General features: G+C 39.8%; 2 protein-coding genes and 1 long non-coding RNA gene across 7 annotated transcripts; 2 read left to right on the top strand and 1 right to left on the bottom strand.

The window, feature by feature from the left end:
- Positions 1 to 58: 58 nt before the first annotated feature.
- On the top strand, positions 59 to 9644 carry LOC117814715 (protein mono-ADP-ribosyltransferase PARP12-like). 2 transcript variants are annotated; one of them, XM_034686193.1, is made up of 11 exons: positions 59 to 631; positions 2137 to 2272; positions 2357 to 2624; positions 2723 to 2854; positions 3605 to 3794; positions 3932 to 4103; positions 6010 to 6245; positions 6377 to 6458; positions 8076 to 8203; positions 8662 to 8813; positions 9121 to 9644. In XM_034686193.1, exons 1-11 carry the CDS (start codon positions 312 to 314, stop codon positions 9423 to 9425), a joined length of 2121 nt encoding a protein of 706 aa, XP_034542084.1. In that variant the 5' UTR covers positions 59 to 311; the 3' UTR covers positions 9426 to 9644. The 2 variants fall into 2 exon arrangements, with proteins under 2 accessions (XP_034542084.1, XP_034542083.1); XM_034686192.1 differs by having other exon boundaries at positions 3929 to 4103.
- On the bottom strand, positions 1568 to 13290 carry LOC117814717. 4 transcript variants are annotated; one of them, XR_004631614.1, is made up of 4 exons: positions 8700 to 9676; positions 5985 to 6063; positions 3635 to 3786; positions 1568 to 2475 (listed from the first exon to the last, which is right to left on the bottom strand). It is a non-coding gene; the product is annotated as an uncharacterized LOC117814717 (long non-coding RNA). The 4 variants fall into 4 exon arrangements; XR_004631615.1 differs by lacking the exon at positions 8700 to 9676 and adding an exon at positions 8044 to 8141; XR_004631612.1 differs by lacking the exon at positions 8700 to 9676 and adding an exon at positions 12761 to 13290 and having other exon boundaries at positions 1569 to 2475.
- On the top strand, positions 11743 to 25643 carry LOC117814716 (protein mono-ADP-ribosyltransferase PARP12-like). Its single transcript, XM_034686194.1, has 11 exons — positions 11743 to 13100; positions 15090 to 15225; positions 15342 to 15606; positions 15685 to 15822; positions 16072 to 16261; positions 17451 to 17625; positions 19296 to 19519; positions 19625 to 19712; positions 21901 to 22028; positions 23514 to 23665; positions 23845 to 25643. Exons 1-11 carry the CDS (start codon positions 12781 to 12783, stop codon positions 24099 to 24101), a joined length of 2073 nt encoding a protein of 690 aa, XP_034542085.1. The 5' UTR covers positions 11743 to 12780; the 3' UTR covers positions 24102 to 25643.
- The last annotated feature ends 291 nt before the right edge of the window (positions 25644 to 25934 follow it).

Below are 25934 nucleotides of genomic sequence, written 5' to 3'. Positions count from 1 at the left end.
GATAGATAGATAGATAGATAGATAGATAGATAGATAGATAGATAGATAGATAGATAGATAGATAGAAATGTATCAATATAAATACAACTAGACTAGTAGGCTTCCTAGCACCCACACTTGTAGATTGTTGATATAAAGAGGCGTGTTAATGACTAACACATATTTTAGGAGCCTGTCTTACCACTGAGTATCACATTCTTTCTTTCTTTTGTTTCTGGTTTCACTTCAGTTTATCTACCACTCTATAGCCAAGAGGAGCCTTCCAGCTCTTCTGTTAAAACTATTCAGGTTACTGAGATTAATTTATCAGGATGGCTTCAGTGGTCTCTGAATTCATCACCAAGACCCTCTGCGACAACCAGGGCTGCCTGAACTTCAGGAGCCTGGATGAGAAGATAAAACAGAAGTACACTGTATCAGAAGAGGTCCTGAGGAGCCTCCTCTTCGACAAAGATAAAATAGCCATCAAAGAAGTCAAGCAGACAGTAACAGGCAGTCAGATACTCAGTCCTGATAGTCTGATAGTGGCTAAAACTGGTCTGCGTCTCTGTCAGGAGAAACCCGGAGAATGCTCACAGTGCGATGGGTTACACCTGTGCAGGTACTATGTTTGTGGAGGATGCACATATGGGTAAGTATCTTTCTATGATTCTGTATATTGGAGGGTTGAAAGTTTGTCTTTTGTCATTCAAACGCTCCTTTTGATTAAAGTGCCGATTAATAGCCTACAACACTATCAAAAACTGTTAAAATTGTCAGCATGCATTTGCCTGCTTTACCATCAAACTGTTGACTATAGGTGACAGAAATAAAGATTCAGGGGAGAATAGTGAGCAAATGAGGCGTTTTAAACTTTAAATCCCTACACATCTTCTCAGGTGTTTCACTTTTGTTTCCTCAAACCTTGCCTTGCTACTTGGACTTGTACAATCACTTCACATTTCTGTCACTTTCGTTTCGCACCAACAGCAGCTGGACAATTCACGCCTTTGTCATCTTATCAGTGTAATGGGAACAGCTTTAGTAACATTACGTCATTGGGTTTCAGATAAGCTTCTGCCTCAGCAGACATCAGGAAGAGGAAAAGAATACCTCCCATAGCCTACACAGCCTAGTGCAGAGGAATCTGAGATCTGGCTTTAATACTATCATCATGATGGTTTAAATCACACTTCAACTTTTCCACCTCACACTGTATGAAAAAAGATTATGTAGGTCTATACCTTTAATAAATTAACAAGTTGAACGACGTGGTACAACACACCTAGACCACAGCAGACTTGGGTTAGGATTAACAATGCAAACTGTTATGAACTGAAATTAGGCAATAATAACTAGCTATGAAGCAGCGAATAGAAGCAGACCATGACATTTTCATTAGTTGTGGGCCCTCTGCTTGACCAGAAGATGGCAGTAGTTCACATCCTCTTTAGAGCTTCATTATTTGTCTTGGACAGCCAGCTTCACCGACTGAACACTGAGCAAATCATGTCAGACTGCTATTCTCTCATTGACCTGACTAAAAGGGGGTAAGCCCAACATTTGTGCATAGAGGCAAAGACAACAGCAACATCCACATGCATGTAGGGAGATTTAATGTTATGCATTTCAAACAGAGACAATATCGAGTGATTTTCAGAGAAAATAAATAAATGACATCTTAAAATGCGAATAATAAAACCAGGATATAACAATGTAAGGCGAAATGATATAAAATGAGGTGTTATTATATATTTTAAATACAGAATAGTTATTTAATTAGAGAGGGGTACAGTAGAACATTGTTTTTTCTCATTCATCTTTGAAGATCAAACATAACAGTCTCGAGTGCCCAGACAAACACAATATTTGCGCAACAGCTAAAAATCAAGTTTACTCTCTTGAATTGAAGGACACTATTTAGATCTGCAGACATAGGGGTGTAATCAAATTGCAACCCAAATACTAACATGCTAGAGAACTCAAAAGAGAAATACTGTACTTTTTAAAGTTTATTATATAAATATGAACACACTGCAAAATGGACTATGATCCACATCACTTGTAGTATAAATTAAGTACTGTTTTTTTGTTTAATCTCTCGAGGAATTGGAAGCGTTTCCATTCAATGTTTTATTAATTCTTATATCTTTTTAGACCAAAGTGTAAAAAGAACCACAGCCTGACTTTTGAAAACAACGCAGAGCTTTTGAAGAAACATGGTCTTCAGGATCTGACTGATGAACAGCTGTTCCAGCTGTTACTGCAGAATGATCCCTCTCTGCTTCCAGAGGTAAGTTGCACTCAACACTTTCTATATTTACTACATTTCTGAATAAACTGCAATGCACATTTGTTGTCCTCCCATATCCTCTAGATCTGCCCATTTTACAACAAGGGTAATGGTTTGCACGGTTCCTGCAAGAAGACGACGTCCTGCAACAAGCTCCACGCCTGCCAGCACTTTTTCCAGGACAACTGTAAGTTTGGCTCCTCCTGTAAGAGAGTCCATAATGTCAGTGAGTGTGACATGAAGATTCTCAGAGGATTCAGTCAGGAGAATATTACGAACCTTAATGAGATCTACAAAAATAAGTTCATCATCATCATGGCTCAACAGGAGAAGCAAGCTGCTGCTGATGCAGGTAAAGAATGAGAACTTGGAAATAAATCATTTAAAATTTCATTCGAGCAGTAAAATTGTTTTATAAATACATAAGTGTGTCTCTTGCATTTTTGCCAGAGGTTAAAGGCCCTCTCCAGAAGCCCTCCCAAAGCAACCCTGGATCCTCTGGTTGTCTTTCTAAACCTGTGAGTGATGCTGACAAGAATGAAATCTGCCTCTTCTTCCTCCGTGGGGACTGCAGATACAAAGGTAACACCAGATGGTAAACTGGTAGGATTTTGTACACATTCAAATAAAGGTCAAGAATCTCTCACGTTCGGAAAATGATTAGATAGAGTATATAGTTATTCAGTGCATGCCCCTGTGTGCTCTAATTAAAGTCAACCCCTTTCACTTCCTGTGGGGGTACTGTTACTGTTTTGAGTGGGCTGATATGCTCTGGTACGCAGTACCACCACTTCTAAATTCAACTCCTTGGCGTACCAGGACCTTTTTTTGGCATAGCGGGATTTCTTACCAGCTGCCCGTACCCTCCATATTACAGTTTCTCCTGACAATTCATAATAGCACTAGTAGGACAAAGTTGCTCCAGCGCAGATCCAATTTCAGAGGTGGTAACAGAGAGGAAACAGAGGAGCAATAACCTCTTCACAAAGGTGGCTGAGTGTCAGGAGGCAACAGCACCGTGCGTGTCTCAGTGTTGTGGATGTGAGGCTTACACGTTTTGTTTACATGCGTTGTGTTTCTGCTGAGAAACACCCAGCAGAATCTGGGTCACCAAGACTGCACTGTTGTGTGGTTCGGTGCAGAACTGCAAAGGCAGAGTGATCATGCTGTTGCTGAATCACAGGGTTAAAAGGCTTTAAGGAAACAAAAGGTCATAAGATGAATGTAAGTTAAACTATTGTGTTAAGCTCTTACACACTGTGTTTTGGGATGTGTCAGGAAGTCAAAATAAACTTCCATTAACTATGATTCTGTATTTGTTGTTGTTTCCAGAGAAGTGTGCTCGTGACCACTGGAACCTACCTTATAGGTGGCAGGTGTTAGGCAGTGACGGAGTGACCTGGAAGGACCTGCCTGACATGGAGGACATCGAGAAGGCCTACTGTGACCCAGGACGTGACACAAGCTGCGTTGATCAACCCACACACACATTGGGCACTTTCAGATTTCTGTCACTTCGAGGGTGCGTTAAAAAAAGACACAAAGCAGCACACAGTTATCTTAAACAACAAACATGTCTGTTTGTTTCAATAAGTTCCCATCTCTATAAAGTCTTACAAAAGGAATATTTGATTTTCTCAATCTGCTTGCTTTCAGCAGCACATCGCCAAAGGAGCCGCCAGTTGACTTCACGACCATGACACAGGGAGGGTCTCCTGTTCGTCGCCTCTCTACTGTCTCCACTGCCCTGAGGCCTCCTCACTTTATTCTTACAACACAGTGGCTGTGGTACTGGAAGGTTGACGATGTAGAGTGGCGGGAGTTTGGACAGGTCAGTCAAACTTGTGCAGCTGTGTATCCTTTTGTGATATCCTGCAGTGTCAGGGGCGTATCCAGACCTTTTCTGACTGGGGTAGTTCAGGTCAGGCTCTGGCATGAAATATGTGTGCACACAGGGAATGACTAGCATTTGCAATGCATTGCAAAAGAAAGCACTGGAAGGAAAAAACAGCTCCAAAAGAATCAGACTCATCGGCCTTGGTCTTTCAGTTCTGTATAAAGTTCGGCACAGAGAGTCCTCTTCAAGGCTCAATTGTCATGGTCCTTAAAAGCACAAAAAAAGAATCCTGTTTTCTTTCACTTGCAGAGAAGGAAACACCATAAAATAGAGCCCCCCAAAAGACTTTCCTTTTCTTCTCTGGTCTCCTTTCCCCACCAAACATGCCATTCACAAACATTTTTCCTTCTCACTACTGGCTGTTTCGAAACCACCTACTGTACTAGCAGTACGTACTGATTTGGCAAAAATTCAGCATGTAATAAGTAGTATGTGAACAAGAGCAAAATCTGCAGTATGCCAAAACTCCCCGGATGCCTACTGATTTGGGAAAATGTCTCAGTATGCATCGGATCAGTCTCTCTCGCGTACTGTTTCCCACAATGCACAGCGCTCGTTACGCTTTTTCTTTTCTCTTCTTTTTTTGACGGGGTGAACTCAGTTTTTAGGTGCTGTGAAAATTATTTAATTCCATATAAACCACTTATTAACTTCAAATCATAAGTGATGCTAAAGAAGCAGTTTATCTATCAGCTCGGCCGTTGTTTACTTCCACATTCCGAAACCAGAAATCCAGTGACGTCTGGCCCAGCATACTGCAACACAGATCGAACGAAACAGCCGTACTACATACTAAATTCAAACACAGTATGGAGTAGCCAGTAGTACCTACTGCTTAGTCTACTTTAGTAGACAGTGCCTACTGCCTACTACATTAGTAGATGGTATGTAGCAGGCCATTTCGAAAAACAGCCACTCTTTTCTCTTGAAGCCCTGCCCCCTGCTGCATACCACTGACGTAGGGAACAGGGAGAAATAAGAGATTTTTAAACCTTGCAAGTACCTATTATGTTAAAACATGTTTATTTATTCCCTATGCTTATCTCTCCCCTTGGTCCTTAGGCAATGTCACACCATCGGTAACGGTACAGTAACTGTGCTCTGGTGTGGGCTGTCAAGTATGTTTTTTAACAAAAAAAAAAGAAAAAGGCTTAATCCCTCTCAGGATTTTGACCATCTTTTGTCTCTGTGGTTGCTCATCAGTCCAGGAGATGTGATACGACCAAGGTGTGTCAGGTTATCCAGGTTTATATGACTTACCACCTGGAACAAAGCAATATGCTTGACATCACAAAAAGATGGATGCCATGGGTATATGTGCAGCCATGCACACAAAAGTAATACAAGTTACATGACTATAATACAGCAGAAGACATGTAATAACAACTGAAACCAGCAAATATTCCACAGCATTAGATATATCTGGCAGAACATCAGCAGGTAATTGTGCCCGCCACTGAATCACATAAAAATAGCATCCATCTTTGAAAAGTTACATGACACAGTGGCAACATTTAAATTTACCAAACTTAATTCTTTAAGGACTCAAAAGATGTAAAGTCACAACTTTTAGTAGACTTTAGAAAGTGACTATTAGCCTGTTACAACAAATCCCAAGTAGTTGATTTAAACACAAGTCTTGCCTCTCATAAAGCCAATCATAGTTTGGAAATTTGGAGTGGCACAAGTGGTGCGGATCTAATTTTAAGGGGGAGTCCACGCCACCCCTGGCCACCCCTCTGGACATACTCCTGTCTTACTGGTAAACATTTCTTGCAAACCACAAGACACAGACCATAAAAGCTGATGACTTACTGTCGACTCTTCATTTCTTCTTTAGGGTGTAGCTGACACATCAGCTTCCGTCACCTCTCAAACTCTGGAGAACGTTTTCCTGGAAGACAGTGATACAGAGATTCCATTTGATGCAGATGGACAGAAGTATATTCTCAACTTCAAAGGTGAACCAGGAGACCATCAGATGTATCAGCAAAATGTACAATACAAAACAAAGAGAGAGGTCAGACGGAGGCCTCACTTTGTGTCTGCTCAGGATGTGGAGAAGGAGCTTAAGAGGTACTGTATCTTTATTTCCAGGAACAGATAGAGATTTTTCATTATCCCCGCAATTCTAAAATTGATGTTTTGCATTTTGGCTGAAGCGACTTCTCTAAAAAAAACCTTCATTGTGTTCTTCTCCTCTTAAGCGAGTCAGCACAATGCTCCTCCACAGCTGAGAGTGTCCCACCCGTCTGGGATAAGAATGCATTACCAAATTTTGGGTATAAGGTAACTCTATAGTACAACCCCAAATCCAAAGAAGTTGGGACGTTGTGTTAAGTGTTGATAAAAAACAGATTAAGATGTTTCTATCATTTCAAGACATAATTCAATTGAATAAAGTGCAAACAACATCATATCAAATGTTGAAACTGTAAAATGTTATTCTTTTATGAAAAATATATGCTCCTTTTAAATTTGATGCCAGCAGCACGTTTTAAATAGTTGGTACAGGGACATGTTTACCGTTGTGTTGCATCAGCTCTTCTTTTAACAACCCTCTGTAAACGTTAGTGAACCCAGGAGACCAGTTTCTGGACTTTAAAGTGAAATGTTGTGCAATTCTTGCCTGACATAGGATTTCAGCTGCTCAACAGTTCAGGGTCATGATGCTCCAATGTTTTCAATGGGTGACAAGTCAGGACTACAGGCAGGCCAGTTTAGTCCTGGACTCTTCTACTACATAGCCATGCTGTTGTAATACGTGCAGAATGAGGTTTGGCATTGACTTGCTGAAATATGTAAGGTCTCCCTGAAAAAGTCATTGTCTGAATGGTAGCATATTTTTCTCTAAATATATAGTGTTCAGGATTAACGGAGCCTTCGCAGATGTGGGATCTATCCATGCCATGGACAATTCTGTTTCCCCATACCATCAGGGATGCTGGCTTTGAACTGTGATTTAGAGCCGGGTGGTCCCTCTCCTCTTTAGAGCGTAACCTGAGCGTCCATTAATTCCAAAAGAATGTCAGATTTTGGTTCTTCAGACCACAGGACAGTTCTCCACTTCCCCTCAGGCCATCTTAAACGGGCTCAGGTCCAGAGAAGTCTCTGGTGTTTCTGGATCATGTTTATATGGTTTCCTCTTTGCTTGGTATAGTTTTGACATGCAATTGTGGATGCAGTGATGAACTGATTTCAGTTACAGAGCCATGTCTGTTTTTAATGCAGTGCAACCCGAGGATCAGGTCCATCTAGTCTTGGTTTTGGTCCTTGTCCCTTTTGTACAGAGATGTCTCCAGATTCTCTGAATCTTTTAATTATGTTATACTGTAGATGATGAAATCTTACTCATTCCTTGTCATTTTACTCTGAGGAACATTATCCTGAAACTGTTGAACTATTTGCTCACCAGACTCTCACTGAGTGATGAACCTCTTCCCATCTTTCCTTTGGAGAGACTCATCCTCTCTGGAGTGTCCTTTTTATACCCAGTCATGTTAATAACCTGTTCATCATTAACCTCATTAGTTGGAAGATGTTCATCCAGGGTTTTTTTAGACTTGCACAACTTTTTCAGTCTTGTTGTCTCCATCCTAACTTTTTTTAAAACATGTTGCTGCATCAAATTAAAATTATATATATAATTTTGTTTTCATAAAACAAATCATTTTTCAATTAAAAAAATGTATATGCCATCTTTGCTCCATTTTTAACTAACTATAGGCTTTAAATTATTTGGTAACTAACAAATCCTGTTTCCTAAGTGTCCAAACTCTTGGATGTAGGATATTTTTATGCTTTCTTTCAGATTTGCACAATCATTAGCCTCTTCTTAAGTATTAAATACATGATTAGACCCTTCTTCTCCTACCTGTTCTTCTGTACTCTACTCTTGTCTTTCAGCTCGTGCCCCTCACTGACGGTGAGGACTACAACATGATTGAAATGTTGTTTATGCGCACCATGCCCAAGAGTAAAATTCACAAAATCCGGAGGATCCAGAACCCTTCTCTGTGGAGAGTGTTTCAATGGTAAATAATTGGCCTGGTGGGGCTTAATAACAATGTATCAATAACAATGTTAAATCTGTTATTTGTTCTGAGGTGATATGTTGGGAAAATAAAAATGATCTGAATCTGCAGCATTTTTAGTCTTAAAACAACCAGAGACTTGTTTAAATAGTCTATCCGCACCAAAACTGTTTCTTTTACCAGGCTGTAAATATGTTTATATCTGCTCCAAAAATTGGCAGTTTAACACGAGGCATAAAATGACTTTCTGGGCCTTTGGAGTCAGTCTCAAGTGGAGACTGGAGGAACTGCAGTATTTAGCAGTTTTGCTTAATTTCTCAATTTCTGAGGTTGCTGCTGAGAAGACTGAAGCTGATTGCAGCTCAACTGGACCAAAATTAAACACTAAAAAAAAAACGTGATGAGGTGCAAATAACATGAAATGACAAGTTTATTTATTTATTTAACTTTTTGGTTAGGCAAAAAGAGCAAATGAAGGGGAGGAATGGAGGGAAACCTGTGAATCAGCTGTACTTGTTCCACGGGACTAGACAGTCGCTGATTGATGCCATCTGTGACCAAAACTTCGACTGGAGGATGTGTGGTGTAAATGGCACTCTCTATGGCAAAGGTACGAAAAAAAATTGGGTAATGTTTAAACTGCTTCCTTTCGGATTTCTGTGACCCTTCTCATTAACATTTTGCAGCCCATAAACTGTTGTATTTATGATTTTAGTATGAAGAATTAAATTGGCTGAAATTACGCCATTGCATAGACAGGATTTTAACCACCACTGGGAAATAATTTCCCACAATACCAATTTCTGTAACCCTTCGAACACTACAATGAACAAGTCATGAAATAAAGAGGTGTTTTCTGTCGTGCTGATGTTATAGTCAAAATGTATCGTGCTATAACACTTCTATTCCATTTCTAGGGAGCTACTTTGCCAGAGATGCATCCTACTCAGACAGGTATGTCCCCTACTCGGACAAAGATACCCCGGACTCTGACTTGGATGAAAATACAACAGTCAACAGACAGCCGGTGAAGACCATGTTTGTTGCTCTGGTCCTGGTGGGGGAGTACACCCAGGGGAACAGCAGCTATGTCCGACCTCCGCCAAAAGAAGACAGCAAAACCCACTACGACAGCTGTGTCGACAGGGAGAGCGATCCGAGCATCTATGTTGTCTTTGAAAAACAACAGATTTATCCCGAGTACCTCATCACTTACTCATAAAGCTGTTCCTTACCTGAAAACACTCTCTTATGAGATGTTTTTAGTGTAACTGGAAGAAGCTAGTGGCTCTGCTAACAGTTACAGACTTAGTCTAGTTGAATGTTATTAGCTGCAGTAGCATTTTGAATGCAGGGTTGTTGTTTTTCTATATGTAATGTGGTACACTGTAGCATTTACACTTGTAAAAAAAAAAAAAAGGGAAAATGTTAACTTTTTTTTCTGTGGGGGTTAAGACAATGTTTCTTATGAGGTGTATTATTTTTCAGAAATCATTTGTTGCAGGGGGTGCAGGTTTTAATCAAGGGAGAGGTTCCGGTGGCTGGTGGGGAGGCTTTCAGTAGTGTGACTGCCCCCTGGTGGCTGGCTGCAGTATAGGTCAAAAAATCCCCATTCATTTGAATGGGGGAGCAGTCAAACTTTAAAAAATAAATACACGTCGTACGAATGTTTCTCACATCCGTATGCTGTGGTGATATGTAGTTAGTATTTGAGTGTTTTGTGTTCAAGGCCTCTTTTTCCTGAAAAGTTTATTTTTCGTTAGTTATTAGAGTTTAAAAAAACGGGGTTTTACTTCCGGGTTTCCTTTGATTCACAGCCGCCGTGGAGTGAAACTTCAAAGGACACACAGCGTCTTGTGACGTCACGCTGTAGGGTAGAGCTTATTAAAGTGGCTTCCCAGGCTCTGGCTGCACAATGGCTGCGCCCAGGAGCGGGATTTTTTGAGAGGCACCCTACTGCAGGCAAGATGGCGCCGCCACAACATCCACACCGGAAGTCCATACCGGAAGTCCATACCGGAAGTGATTCTTTAACCCCCTCTCTACCCAATGCCGGATGCTTCGAACTGGAAGTTTCTTCTTCGTGTAGCGTATTGATTGCATTAGTCTGTCGCTGCTAAATCAATTAGCAGAAAGCTAATTGTGATAGAGAGAGTGAGTGAGAGAGATCCCGCTGTGTATGAAGAACAGAATAATGTAGAGTGTTAGTATGTGTGGGGGGAGGGGATGAGAAGGAAAAGACTGTAAGTAAGAGGGAAAATACACTCAAGCTGTACACAGAGATCTATATTCACCACAAAAACAACAGAGGCTCCCCAGAAATGTGTACTGTACATCTATCATCAGTGGCTGACAGTGGTGCCTCAAGTTGAAATATTTTAGTCCTAATATTTTATGTTGATTTGGAGTTTGTAATAGCAAAAGTGCATTGTTCTTTTTCAAGTACAACATTATCAATACAAAAGGGTTAAGACATCATACATATAACATTAAAAGAACATAAAATAAAGTATAATTCTACATTTCAAGTAGGGGTTGGATGGAAAGAAACAGTAGCTATGTATACATTTGCAGTTTTTCTAGTCATTCTAATTGAAGGTTCCAACTTCAATGTTTTCATGGACGCCAAATAAAGTGATCTTGTTAAGACATTGGTGTACATGCATCAAGCATTCAATCTGAATAAAACTGTTTGACAAGCTCAGAGTGTTTACGCCCATCTAATGTCTCAAAATAGAAGGAGAAACCATTCCCTCCGTTTGTTCTTGTGGTTAATGAACACCCCTGTCACTGTATCATTGTAACGTGTTACAAATTATGTTAAAAAAGAAACAGTCACCACACACCTCTACATTTTCCTCCTCCACTCGCCCCTGCACCATAGATAACATTCTGCTCTTCTCTCGTGACTGTGGATCTACTCTGGATCTGTATTTCATTCATTCATTAATCTATACATGTGATCACATAGGCAGACAGCATGCAAGGTAATTTGGAACAAACACTACAGCAAACTGTACTGAGGTACAGTCAGGCTAACACAACATAAAATAGCATATGACCCAGACAAAACAAGAGAGGCATATGCAGATGTCATCACGGCAGCATCATAATCAGCTTTAAGTATTTCAACACACACTCGGAACAAAAGGCTGTGCATGGCTGAGACGTTAACACTATAACTTAGTGATTCGTGCAGGCTTCTAAGTAACTTCTCAAAACAGTAAATTCTCAACAGCCTATACACTTTTGGAGTCAATCAACTAGTCAATAATACTGATACGATTAAAATGTAAGTGCAAAAAAGTTCATAGAATTACGCGTAAACCTACGTGTTTTTGAAGGCTTTTATTTTGCGTTCACGTTCCTGTTTTTCAAGGCTTTTATTTTTGTAACTTTCGGTATTGACTTCCGGTGTGGGTGTTATTGCAACGTTTTTAGCTTTGTAACTTCCGGTATGGACTTCCGGTATGGACTTCCGGTGTGGATGTTGTGGCGGCGCCATCTTGCCTGCAGTAGGGTACTCTTGGATTTTTTGGCTTCAGAACCGTACAACGGGAAGAGGCGGAGCAACGCTGTCCATTTTTATTTACAGTCTATGGTTTTAATCAGCACTAAAAGCTAAATGTAGTCCTCACCATAGCTGCCACTGGTTTGATCCTTTGCTTTGACAGCATGTCATCCCTCACTCTCTACTCCCCACATGTCCTGTCTTTCTCCATCAGTTGTCTACAGAAGAGTATTGCATTCACCTGAGAAGAAACATCTCCTCTGTTCTGAAGTAACAAATGATCTGAAAAGTATGAGAAAAGATTTTATCAAGAAATAAAAATCTGCTCTGTTTTTCCCGAATTAACGAGACACAGCACCTCTATGAAACTCTAAGGGGAACTCTGCAGTATTTTAGGCATCTGCCCAATCATCTGTTAAGTTGCCATGTAGCCAACCTGAAAGCAATTTAGATGCATTATCTTAGTAATTCAGAAAATCTGTTTTTTTTTCTCTCAAGTGAATGCACACCCTTCTGTAGTTTTCTTTCCATTACAGGGTTATAAGCCCCAAAAATAAAAACTGAAGAAAATAGTTATCCCAGAAAGTATACAAACAAAAAACACTTGTATTAAATACTTTGTATTTGTGGTTGGTGTCTATACATAGTGGTAAGAATACCAAAGGTGCATGATGTACGTCTAAATGAAGGATACTAAGCAAAAATAAAAGTGCATGGTGATAAGAGAACAGAGTTTAATGATGACAACAGGTCTCACAAAAACGGGTTAACCGGTTCCTCTGGCTACATTATTAAGATAACACTCTTTCATACTTCCTCTTAGTTAGTTGTTGGAAAGTAAGTCAGAAAAGTCAACAAACTTTGCCTTATTGGTTTCGTCCCTCCCTCTCTCTCTCTCTCTCTCCCTCCCTCTGTTTCTCTGTTTCTCTGTTACTCTTTAACTTTCAGTTTCATTTCCTTGTAACCGGGTCATAGTCTGTGTTTCCACTTTTGCTAAGAGGAGCTAGCCCAGCCCTGCTGAGCTGTAACAACAGTGTAAAGGTTACCTGGCTGATCTGACAACAGGATGGCTTCAGTGGTCTCTGAATTAATCACCAAGACCCTCTGCGACAACCGGGGCTGCCTGAACTTCAGGAGCCTGGATGAGAAGATAAAACAGAAGTACACTGTATCAGAAGAGGTCCTGAGGAGCCTCCTCTTCGACGAAGGTAAAATAGCCATCAAAGAAGGAAGGGAGAAAGTAACAGCTGGTCTAATAGTTAACCCGGACAGCCTGATAGTGGCTAAAACTGGTCTGCGGCTCTGTCCGAAGAGACCCGGAGAGTGCTCCCAGTGCGACGGGTTACACCTGTGCAGGTTCTATGTCAGCGGGGGATGCACCTTCGGGTGAGTATAGCTTTCTGTGGTAAGGCCTTTTCTTTCACGGACTGTTTGGGCGTGTACAGAGGTTATCTGTTTGTGCAGGAGGACAAATCTTAGCTGTGTCATCTTAGTGAGTTTGATGATGATAAATATTTTCCATTGGGGGACTGCAGAGCCTCGAAGGTGATGTGAAGAGCCCGACTGTTAGATATTTAAGTTGTTTAAAGTGATCCGGATCGATCCGGATCTGGACATCCAAAGTTTTGATATCCAGGATCAGAGATTCCATTTTCTTCAAGACAGTTTTTTTTTTACAGAGCAACAATGACTTACATCAAAACAATCCAGATAGATTTTTAAAAATATTTTACATGTAACTTTTTTTTCCTTACATATACACATATACACAATAGACACCAGACACACAGTGACACCATAACAAATAATAAAGGCAGGGCGTTGCAGATCTAAAAGCCCCACAGATCCAAATAGATTTTTAACATTAGAAAATCTGGAGCCTACTCTATGGGAAAACAAATATTTAATTGAAGGCCTCTTAGTTCAGCTAAAAGCTACAGCTTGGGGACCAAACAAAACCAAAACTAATCATCCACGTTGAATCAGCTCTTCTGATTTAGCCTGCAATAAAAAAATGAAGATGAACAAACAGATTATATAGGGGAGTGGGATATTGACAAAAAAAAACACATCTAAACATTTGAGGGGGGTTTCTTGGTTACGGTACTTTGCTTCCTTCAAAACAATGTGTAAAAAAAAAAGTGTAAAAGTCTTGTGTTGTAGATGTTGTTAATGATATGAATAAAAGCAACTCATTGAAGAAAGAAAGTCTTATTTATTAGATGATTCATTGTTTCATATAATACAAAAGTACTGAAATCAATCACCAGAGAAAGTATTTAGATCCAACAGTGCAGTCCAGTCCTCAGCTGGTCAGTCGTGGTCATCAGCTGACACCTGAAGCATATTCTGTGCAGTGTGTGGGCCTTTTGTGTTATTCTGTAATATAAAAAAACAAACTACAACACTTGTAGGTACTTCATTTGACCAGAAGATGTCAGTATTTCACATCCTGTAGACATTAGTACAATTGCAAAGATAAGATATTCCTTTATTCATGCCACAATGGGGAAATTTAAAGTGTTACAGCAGCAAAGTAGACAGCGCAAAACAGTATAGAGTAAACAAGAGCGTATTAAAAAGTAATTATTAAAACAATTATTATCAATTAAAAAAGTAAATTAGCATTATCTTAAGAAAAGTATGTACAGAAGTAAATCAGTAAATTTACAATATGTTTAAAAAACCAGACATACAGTAAGAAATGTGCACAGATTAACATGGTCTGCAAAGATTTTATAACACGGCCATGAGTCACAAGTCAAAATAGGGATTAGGTAGGAGGAGGTGACACATGAATTCAGGGTGTAACCAGGGAAATGTGCAACCATTCAGTTTGACAGTGAGGGAGAGAAATGCAAGGGAGGTAGGCTTTTAAATAGGCACGAGTCAGGTCACCTAAAGAGAGGTAGTGATTGGGAGATGCAGGTAGGCCTCGGTGGAAAACATGTAGTGCCACAGGAGATCGTTCCCACTAATCTGAGGCCTGACATGGTGCTTTGGTCAAGCAGTCAGCAGAGATTTTATTATATAGAGCTGACAGTGCCTTGGGAGGACTCAGTGGAGGAGGCGTATGAAAGGAAAAAGCTTAGGTGTCAGAGTTGGCAGCAGAAACAGAGCAACAAGGTTGGAAGGTTAGGGTTTGTAGCTGTATAAATAAATCATTATCAAATCAATATATCATCGTTAAATTAATATATAAGAGGGATAATGTTTAGTGAGTGGATGGTAACAACAGATTGGAACCTCTTCAGGATCCACTGTAACAACCAGCTCACTCCCTAATTAGAAACCTGAAGCCATGTTGTCTGTGGATGTTTTGGTGAGACTAAATCCTTTAAATGATATATTTTATAATTTTCTTTTACTCTTTAGAAACAAGTGTAAAAACACCCATGATCTGGCCTCTCCACACAATGCACAGCTTGTGAAGAGCCATGGTTGCCAGAATTTGACGGAGAATCAGCTGTTCACGCTGTTACTGCAGAATGATCCTTCTCTGCTTCCAGAGGTGAGTCAAACATGCATCAGTAAGACATCAAGGTGGGTTAACCCTGAATAAAGCTTCTTTCGTTGCCTTATTTTTCATTGTGGTGATTGTGGTCCACCCTCTCGACACCCCTCTAGATCTGCCCACATTACAACAAGGGCAACGGTTTGCACGGTTCCTGCAAGTTTGCCACCACCTGCAAGAAGCTCCACATCTGTCAGCACTACTTCCAGGATGACTGTAAGTTTGGCTCCTCCTGTAAGAGAGCCCATAATGTCGGTGAGTGTGACATGAAGACTTTCCGAGGCCTCAGTCAGGAGAATATAACAAACCTCAATGAGATCTACAGAAATAAGGGCATCGTTACGGCTCAACAGGACAGACCAACGGTTGGTGTTGAAGGTAGAGTTTTTTCTATACATTTTTAGCTTTTTATAGAGAAGGTAACAACCAATAATCTACCCTGTACGTCTTCTGCAGTGCTGCCAGAGGTGAAAATCCTACCTGAGCAGTCCTCCAAAAAAAACCCTAGACCCTCTACTGCTTGCAACCTCATGAGCGAAGCTGACAGGAATGAAATCTGCCTCTTCTCTATCCGCAAGGGCTGCAAATACAAAGGTAGCATACAAACTGCTGATCTCTGCAGCAGGAGCTTTCATTTTCAAGCCCTTTTTAACAACACAGTAAAAAAATATTTGCGTTAAACAAACAACACAAAAACACAGTAGGACATTTTGAAATGATGCAAAAGTTTGGACAAGCTTCAGATGTGATGGACGTTTGGTTAAGAAAGTGTTAAATTAATGTGCAATAGTCCAAATCAGTGAAGAGCTGATGTCTTTATTTCTACCTCCGTCTTTTTTCCAGAGAAGTGTGCTCGGGTCCATTGTCACCTTCCTTACAGGTGGCAGGTGTTAGACAGTGACGGAGTGACCTGGAAGGACCTGACGGACATGGAGGGCATCGAAAAGGCCTACTGTGACCCAGGACATGACACAAGCTGCATTGATCAACCCACAACCACATGGGGCATTCTCAAACTTCTGTCACTTCAAAGGTGTGTGAAAGAAGACACAAAGCACAGAGATGAACGCACAGCTCTCTATCTGAAACATAACAGAGATGATTAGCCTTTGTTCTAATAAGTCTTAAGAAATAGTCAATTTCAGGGAATTACTTTAGCAGAGTCCTCATGCAATCTTTTTTTTTTTTTTTTTAAAGCTGGGGTTGGTATTCACGGAAAACTAGCATGAATTTGAATGTAGCATTTCCTCAGGACTCCGTCCAGCTTTAATTGTGCAAGAAATGTGTTCTACAAGAAAGGGGCGACCAAGTAGACAGAATAACAAACAAACAAGGCACGAATATGCACAACATAAAGAAAGGACAGACAAACAAGTCATAACAATAATGATAATAAAAGGAAGCCAAAAAGAAAAAAAACTAAGAAAAACAATTCAGGTTTTATAAAAAAATAGAGCAGGAATAACCTATAGACAATAAGCAATGAAAGAGGGAAATAAAATAATAAAAAAATATATAATATTAATAATGATAATGAAACAAATAAGGCTGAATGACAGTTTACGTAGTTATTATTAAAGAGAAAGAAAAACATGTACGTATAGACGTATATATAAACGTAGTAATAATAATAATAATAATAATAATAATAATAATAATAATAATAATAATAACAACAATAGATAAAATAAATAAATAAATAAAAGTAAGTGTGTGTGTGTGGGTGTTGGGGGGGGGGGGGTATAAGGGTTAGTGCATGGCTTCTGATAGGTTCCAAATGTAAGAATTTTAAGTTAAAATATGTATAAGGAAGAAATAATTAATGATATTATAATTTTTGATCTATTTATTTATTTAAATTTTTGCTCTTTCATCATTTTATGTTGGTGCTTATTGTTAATGTCTGATAGTTGTTGGTATAAAAATGTAAGCTTTGAAGAGTGGGGAGAGAGAGGGAGAGGAAAGTAGATTGTAAAAGTTAGACAGGAAACAAACTAACAAACAAAAACAAAAAATAATAATTAAGAAAAAACGAAAAAGATTAAGTAACTCATGCAGGCCAGCAGACATTTTGTGTAATCATTCCTTTTCTTACTAACATTGTTAAAACAGAACTTTTCAGTGTGAAGACTCCTGCTCTATGAATGCTTTGAGTCCATCTGCTCTTACACTGCAGCAGATCTTTGGTTTCCACCTCATTTTCTCACTCTGCTTAATTTCAGCAAAACATCGCCAAAGGAGCCGTCAGTTGACTTCATGACCATGACACACACAGGGTCTACTGTTCGTCGCCTCTCCACTGCCTCCTCTGTCTCGAAGCCTCCTCACTTCATTCTTACAACAGAGTGGCTGTGGTACTGGAAGGATGAAAATGAGGAATGGTCGGAGTTCGGACAGGTCAGTCAAACTTAGACAAACAATGTAGCTGTATTAGTTTGTTTTGATTTATCTTACCTGATATTTTTCCTCGTGATCTCTCGGAATTCTTCTCACATACACATTTAGCGGTACCTGACTGTAAAAAGATGTACGTATATATCATATAACCTTCATCCATTATATAACATTACTGTATTTTCATTAAGGCTTTGTCAATCAATCCATCCACCCAATATCTTCCACTTATCTGAGCCAGGTCACAACAGCAGAAAGATAAGATGAATCCATTGGTTCCCAAACTTTCACTGCAGGCCCTCCTTTATAGATGAATATGTTTTCTGAAGTGTCACTCCTGTCAAAGGAGGTGGTCTGATCTATGTTGTTGTCAGTCACGAATTACTCTGATATGCTACTATTTCTACCTGCCACTCTGGCTGCATCAGAGTTGTGCACTCAAACCAAAGCGTGCATGTTGAAACCAAAACAAGTCTTCAAACCACTGATGACTGTATTGAAACTACTACCTATCACCCATCCATACCTGGCTCTGTGTATAGTTGTTACATAGCCGTGCAGCCCCCCCCCCAGTTTGGGAAGCACTAGAAGCCAAACTGGATAAATAATTACTCCAACATTCTCCCGAGTCCCTCTGGGTCTCCTCCCAGATAGACGTGCCTACAAACCTCCAAAGACAGGCTTCCAGGAGGCATCATAATCAGATCCTCGAACCACTTCTACTGACTCCTTTCAGTAAGAGACTAACTGCTCTACTACGAGCCCATCTGTGTAGATTTCTGATGGGAGTCGCCACGCAAGTCTGACAGTCCGCAGGTACTGTTCTGGACCTCAGTGAATCATTGAGAAGACGTGTCAGCCAAGACAACCTAACAATGTCTGGATCCAGCATATTCGGGTGAATCTTTTCCATACCTAGTGCCCAGCTGCTGCAGAGCTTCTTGACTACCACAGCAACCTCTACTGTATATAGGTTAGGCTTACCCTATCTTTGGACTCTATGTCCTCATTAGAGGCCATTTTGGTCAGCTTCTAGAGTTCCTTAAAGTTTTCTTTGAACTGTTTGTCAATATCCACAGTATTAGTCAGCAGATCCCCACCCAGGCTGAAAAAAGCTTTGATATCGTTGCTTTCCCTTCATGAGTTGTCTTCGAGGCCAACATACTACCCTTCTCCATCGCTTCCCTCAACCTTCACCCACACTTGGGTTTTGGCCTGGAGGCCTTCTTCTTCAGCCTTCTTTGGCATTGCCCCACATCAGGCACTGACAGCCTTCTGTCCTCAACTCACGGCAGCCATGTCCACAACAGAACCTTTGAACATTGCTTGTTGAGAATTCATGTCCCCAGTCTATAAGAGCCAAAATATGAAAATGTATAATAATAATTATAATAATTATAATAATACAGTTTATTTATAGCACTTATCAAAACAGATGTGACAGAGTGCTTTACATCACAAAAACCCAACAACTCAAAACAGGGAGACATACTGAACTAGACAGACATACTGAATTAAAGAACAACATAAAGCAACAGCTGAGTAACAGAGTAAAAGATGAAGATTCATGGAATGTTTAATGTTAACTATGAAAACAGAACCATTCTGTATTGAAACGCATGTCCTTGTTTTTACATTTAAAAACTGCTGTGTGCTTTTCTTCTCTTCTTTAGGACGGAGCCTCTGTCACCTCTGACAGTCTGGAGAGTGTTTACCTGGCAGACAGTGATACACAGGTTCCATTTGATGCTGGTCATCATCAGTACATTCTCCACTTCAAAGGTGAACCAGGAGTCCATCAGATGTATCAGCAGAATGTAAAATACAAAACCAAGAGAGAGGTCAGACGGAGGCCTCGCTTTGTGTCTGCTCAGGATGTGGAGCTGAAGCTGAAGAGGTATCTGTGTTTCCAGCAGTAGATCAAGATCTGCATTACATTTTAGATTTCTCTGCAGCCAAAGTTACTTCAGTCAGACTGTCATTCTCTTTGTCTCTCCTGTAGTTCATCCTCACAAGGCTCCAGAGCCTCCATTGCTGAAAACTTCCCTTCCCACTGGGACAAGAGTGCATTACCAGACATAGGATATAAGGTACCTGTTAACCATTTGTTATCATTTACCTGTTTTTTCAAGAAAATACTGTCACTGAAAATGACCATTTAGAGGTCTGCAATGGTGTGTTTGTACAAATAAATACTGTGAGTCAGGAGTATGTCATGCAGTTTGCAATCATTAAAGCTATTAGCTGTTGTAGACAGAGTTTTTTTGGGGGGGAGGTTTTTTCACTTTTTTTTTTTATTATTACATACATGAACAGTCAAGAACATAGACAAAGACTCATCCAGCATACACACACACAAAATAACAAAACAAAACAAAAAAACACCTACCCCATCTGCCCATACCAAAATCAACTGGCAAGTGTTCAAAATAAATTAAATTAAATTAGCCAATTAGATGGAAGCTCAGTTTTTTAGGGTTTAGGTAATTTAGTCAATGAATAAGAGATTTACTGGGCGAGATCTCTCTTCAATCCACTCCATTGTTTTACAGTGAGGGCTAAAGGATCACATTTGTCTATAGTTTTGCTCACACTGATGTTTATTGAGATTTAAAAAACATGCTAAAATGAACACACTCATTTTGGTGAATGGTGAACTGAACAGCTCAGTTTGCAGCTCATGAACAGGAACGTGAGCGTGGGCCACTCAGGAGACAGAGAACGACAGCTCACACTCTGGGAGGATCAGAGAGGCATCAAGAGTTACAGAGTGCTGTGTTTACTGTTGCCGAAGTCAGGTTTACGGCACCTGACAGACATTCAGCATAATGTATGCGTCTAGTAATCCAGATGTAGTGAGCAGTACCTGTGAAGCAGCTGTTGTGAACATTTGAAGGAGTGTATGAACCAATCAGAACAGATCCTAATGGGATAAAAGCTGGTATGGTCTAAGAGAGGTTCTAGCTTTTTGAGGAACTGAGGAATCGTTCACTTTTAGTGTCTGTTTGTTCAGTGTTTCTTTATCCTCAGCTCTTTCATTTTAAAGGATTTTCCCTGTTTATGGGGGTAATAAAATCAGATCCTTAATCCAAATATTCAGCTGACAGATTGTAGAGTTAGATGTGTGTTTCTAAGTTTTCATAGCTGCAGATGTTCTTGGCTTTTAGACTTAATACCTGTCTACGCATAGTTTTGGAAATGTCAATGACTGAGGGCTGGAGACTGAAGCACAGGAGGCTCTACTGGTAAAGAATGTAGGTGCAGATAAAAAAAAATGAACGTGAACTAGTTCATTTTTTTGACCATGACCTTCAAAATAAAAAAAAGAGCTATGAACATGAATTAGTTCATTTTAGTCTTTGTGAACTGAACTTTGAGCTAGCTCATTTAAAGTCTGAACACAACGCTGCCTATTAGACAATATTTCTCATACTGACAGGAACAAAATGCTTCACACATCAAGTCTCTCATCCTTTCTTTACAGCTTCTTATCTGGCTAAAGCTACAACAAGTTGATGTAAATGATTGATTTGGAGATGATGTTGTGGATTTAAAACTCAGTTAACATTTATCTGAAATTCAAACCTGAGCCTGTTTATTTGTGGTAATCCACATTAAAGTGAACATTTCCAGTGAAGGTAACTTTAAGACGAGGCAAGCTGAAATTCTGCAGGAGTAATGATGTTGACGTTTCTGTCTTCACTCAGCTCTTCTACATCTCAGAGCTTTGACGTTGAAAAATGAGAAAATGTCACAACTTTGAACAAGGTTAGGTTTATATGACCAGCCCAATCAAAGACAAATTTCATTCTGATAGAGAGGGGAGCTTTATGTCGTTTGATATTCAGATCGTTGGCAGTATAAACTCTTGATTTGATCGTTTCTTCCTGGTTGAAGTAAAATTACTCTTACTGAGCATGTCTTCCATGACATAAGAAACATGGCAAGAGCTAAACAAACTGATCTGTTGCAGACACAACTTTTTTTACTGGAGACTTTAAAGAACTCAGGATTGTTGAGCATCTTGATGGTCAAAGAAAAATAAAATAGAATACAGAAATCCATAGTCAAAGATACAACAGAAGAGGAGGATGTCATCTCTGGAGCAGAGAAAAATGTGGTGGATTGTTAGAAAGCCCAGTAATAAATGAAGAAAACTGTGTGCAGCTTAAACAACTAATCCAACATGCTTACTTTAATGTGTTTCCTACTTGAACACTGACTCTCTGTACCCGTCATTACTGATCCATTCCTCTGTCCTGTATTCTTATCTTTCAGCTTGTACCTCTGTCAAAATCTTCAGAGTATAATATGATTACAGCGATGTTTAAGCGCACCATGCCCACGGGTAAAATTCACAAAGTCCAGAGGATCCAGAACCTTTCTCTGTGGAGCATCTTTCATTGGTAAGTCATGGACCGGTTTACTTGGCTAACAGAAGTGAAATGTCAGTACAAATGACCATCTTCCTCACCAAAGTGAGAGCTCTATAAAAGGGGCCGGTTACTTTGTAGTGATTAGTCTGCAGAGATATCACCAAAATCTGCAGCTTTAGCATTAACAGGTCAGTGGGGATTTCTTAACACAGAAAACTAACTTGTGATTTACTTTACAATCCCTAAACAAAGTGATGATGCTTTTGTATTCCATGAAAGTGTGTATTTAAGCCAAGAGGTCAAACACATTGATAAAAAACAGAGGACTAGGACCACATCCCTGAGGAACTCCATATGGGTGCAAGGTTTTTTCATTAACGAACCAAAGTACTTAAAATTGTAAGTGTATTACTCACAGGGGATCTATGTCGAATGGCCCTTTTGTTGAAAACCAAAAAAAAAGAGCCATTCTTTTAAATCGGCCAGAGTTTAAGAGGCAGGAGTCAGGCCCGAGATGCCAAATTACTTTCTTGGAGTTGGTTAACTCCATTTTCAACTTCCATTTTGGGGGGTGTTTCAGGGGAATGACAGGCCCTATGCAAGCCAAACATTTTGAGACATTTGAGGGCTCTGTAGTTATTTAAATACCTGGAGCAGGATGTTGCTTCTCTGGTAGAGGTTTAACCAGAGCAGTCCAAACAAGTAATGGCAGACTTCCACCAGATCTGTGTCAGATCGTCTCCGCTCCTTTGCGATTTGGCTATGTGGTCCCTCATCTGTCAACACCCACTGGCTGCGTTAACAGAGGGACCACAAGACCGAGGATTTCCTGCAGTAATTTCTGAATCAACGGTTTTGTGCCTCAACGATGAGCATCTCCTCCCTCATCCATGTTTTCTTTATTGGCTTCTGAAAACCTCTGACCTGTTGACTCCAGGCCTGGCTCCGCCCATTATGACAGTTTGTTGCCATAGTGAAGTGAAATATGATCTGGCGTCAACATAGTGTTTTATTTTGAAAACCAACCCAGATGTTTTAATGATGTTTTGGCGCCTGACTTCCTGTCCCACTTGATCTGCTCTGTGCTGCTTGATGCGTCGTACTCAGCATCTGGTATAAATAGAAGACTTGTGTATCTGATCCAGACCTGACATGGAGCCGAATGCAGTGGAAGCAAACACATCGACCAGAATTGAAACCTATTAGCGCCGGTGACGTGATGGAGCGGAGACGGACCTGACACTGATCTGGTGGAATTGAGCTGTACGACTGACTTCACTATTTTGGTTAACTCTCACTGCTCACATGTTGCATCTTCAGCCTCAGCAAACTGCTCAGAAATATCAGACAAAGCTATGGGGTAGTTGGTGATCATGTTGCAGTATTTAGCAACTGGAGATCCAGATATTTTTTTCTGAGGAGCTGTTAAGGATTAAAAAAGCTGATAGAGGCAGCTAATCAAAAGTGGAAAACTCCACGTTAAAACATTAATGTACTGTAAACTTGTGTATTCAGGCAAAAAGAGCAGATGAAGAAGAGGAATGGAGGCAAAGCTGTGAATGAGCAGTACCTGTTCCACGGGACTGATGAGCCCCTGATCGAGGCGATCTGTGATCAAAACTTTGACTGGAGGATGTGTGGTGTCCACGGGACGGCCTACGGCAAAGGTACAGAGAAACAGTTTCACAGCCATCACATAAACACAACCATCGTGATGTATAAAATGTTGAAATTTTAGTTTTGTCAGGGTTTGTCCAGCTCTTCAAACTGACAAAGCAGCACCTGTTTTTTGGAAATAACTTTTTCTATTGGAATGAGTTAGTGATCACCTTTTTTTCATTTTTAGGAAGCTACTTTGCCAAAGAAGCATCCTACTCAGACAGATATGCCAAGGTTAACAGTCGCCGGATGAAGACCATGTTTGTTGCTCTAGTCCTGGTGGGGGAGTACACCCAAGGGAGCAGCAGCTATGTCCGACCTCCACCTAAAAGAGACGGAAAAACCCTCTATGACAGCTGTGTCAACCATGAGAGTGACCCGAGCATCTATGTGGTCTTTGAAAAACAACAGATTTATCCTGAGTATCTCATCACTTACTCATAAACCACGTTTCCCTCAGTTTGGTACTCTTGTGTACTCTTTGGAAACATTGAGTGGCCTTTAACAGTTCGTGGAGCTTTACTGAGATAGAAAATGGTGAACCTAAGTGAAAAAAAAAAAATTCTGCTTTTACATCTGACTTCAGTGAAACAGAAGCTGTACAAACAAAAAAAAACAGAAAAGAATGCTCATGAGTGCAAATGTTTTTCAGATCAAAAACATATTGAACTTACTTTAACTTGGGATACACTATATGGATGTTAATAACCATAATAATAACCTGCTCCTGATTACTTATACTTCTCTTGAGATCTGATTGGTCAATTTAACCCTCATTTGAAATTGTTCAATCTCTGAATTATCGTTACAAGGCCCTCAATGTTATTGCTGGACCACCAATCACAGAGCAGGAGGCATAGCGCTTTCTTCCTAGAGACAGCAGACATGGAAAACTCTGATATGCTTTTATTATTTAACCCTTCATATTCTAACACAAACCGAAAAGGCAGGTTTGAAGTGTTGATCACCTCTGAAACATTGCGGTCAAATGATGAATTAATGAATGAACAAATAAAACAGTAGTAGACTTTTCAAATATTGAGAAGAATACTTAGACCCTTACAGTGGAGCTAGAGGGTCCTGACATCTGCCGTGGTAAAACTAATGTCACAGACGTTGTAGATCAGAAAATGAATGTGTAAAGATCACATCATACAGGACTGCAAAATTATATTGTTTCATTATTAAATGCTTTAGTTTGGGTTTCTCTGCTAAAATTTACGTGAGGGCACTTGCTGTTTTGTTTATTGGTATTTTTTTTATGCTAGCTGCAGCTCTTGCTGCTTCGTATTTCTTTCATACATCTTTGTCGCAATGATGACTTTTTAGATGACTTAAAGATTTGTTGTGTTGAAACTTAAGGACTTGCCTTACGTGTTTTGTTCTCTGAAATGTGGATGAAAAACATCCACACAGGTGAAGCCACTTTCACTCTCTTGTCAGCTTGGAGAAGCTGAACCCGTTCTTCTCTATTTGTGATGACGGACCTGATACCGCCACACTGTGTTAGAATATGTAGGCGCAAGGCGCATTATTGAAATCATTACAGTAAAATATAACCAAAATCGACCAATGTCTTATTGGATGAATACATTGTGCATCCTAATTTGTAACAATTCAATACTGTCGGGTGATTTGAACTTAAGCTATATGCTTCAAACTTTGCAAACTGATATTTCCTCTGAATTAAGTCGAGTAGAATAGCATTAATAACTGATTCATTACCTGGTTTTATCATTTACAATCTTTACTATTTCTGCCACTCTAAAAACTGCATTTCATCCTTGTGTTCATGATGTTTTTATTAACATATATCATTGATCATCATATAGAAAAATTAAGTACAAAATGTGTGTTTCTCTGTGATATTTAGTGTGTCCAGAAGATGAAATGTTGAAAGCCTGTCAATAAAAATCTAAATAAAGACACTAATGTTTCATAATAATGTTCAGATATGGGAATAAATGTAGTTGGTTATAAAAATGATCAATCAACTGTTGCACTTTTTTAATCTTTAGAGCACACAAAACATCAAACACAACATGTAGTTCACCTTGTTCGTGCTCAAATTCACAATTTTCAAGCTTTGTCACCTCGCTTCAACTCCTCAAAGAAGATTTGGATGTTTGGGTTAAAGAAAAGAAAAAATGGGACAAAGATGAAATCTATTTTGCCGAAACATGAACTCATGTCAGCCTTTGCTGTGTGAAACTGTGACTGTATGATTAATCACTCGGTCTTGGGGTCTTGGATAAAAGCAGCTTGACAGTGAGCTGC

Source organism: Notolabrus celidotus, chromosome 6 (genome assembly GCF_009762535.1).
Source record: "Notolabrus celidotus isolate fNotCel1 chromosome 6, fNotCel1.pri, whole genome shotgun sequence".
In the NCBI taxonomy this organism is placed as follows: Eukaryota; Metazoa; Chordata; class Actinopteri; order Labriformes; family Labridae; genus Notolabrus; species Notolabrus celidotus.
The sequence above is the reverse complement of the archived record's forward strand: the minus strand, read 5'-3'. Positions and strand labels throughout refer to the sequence as shown.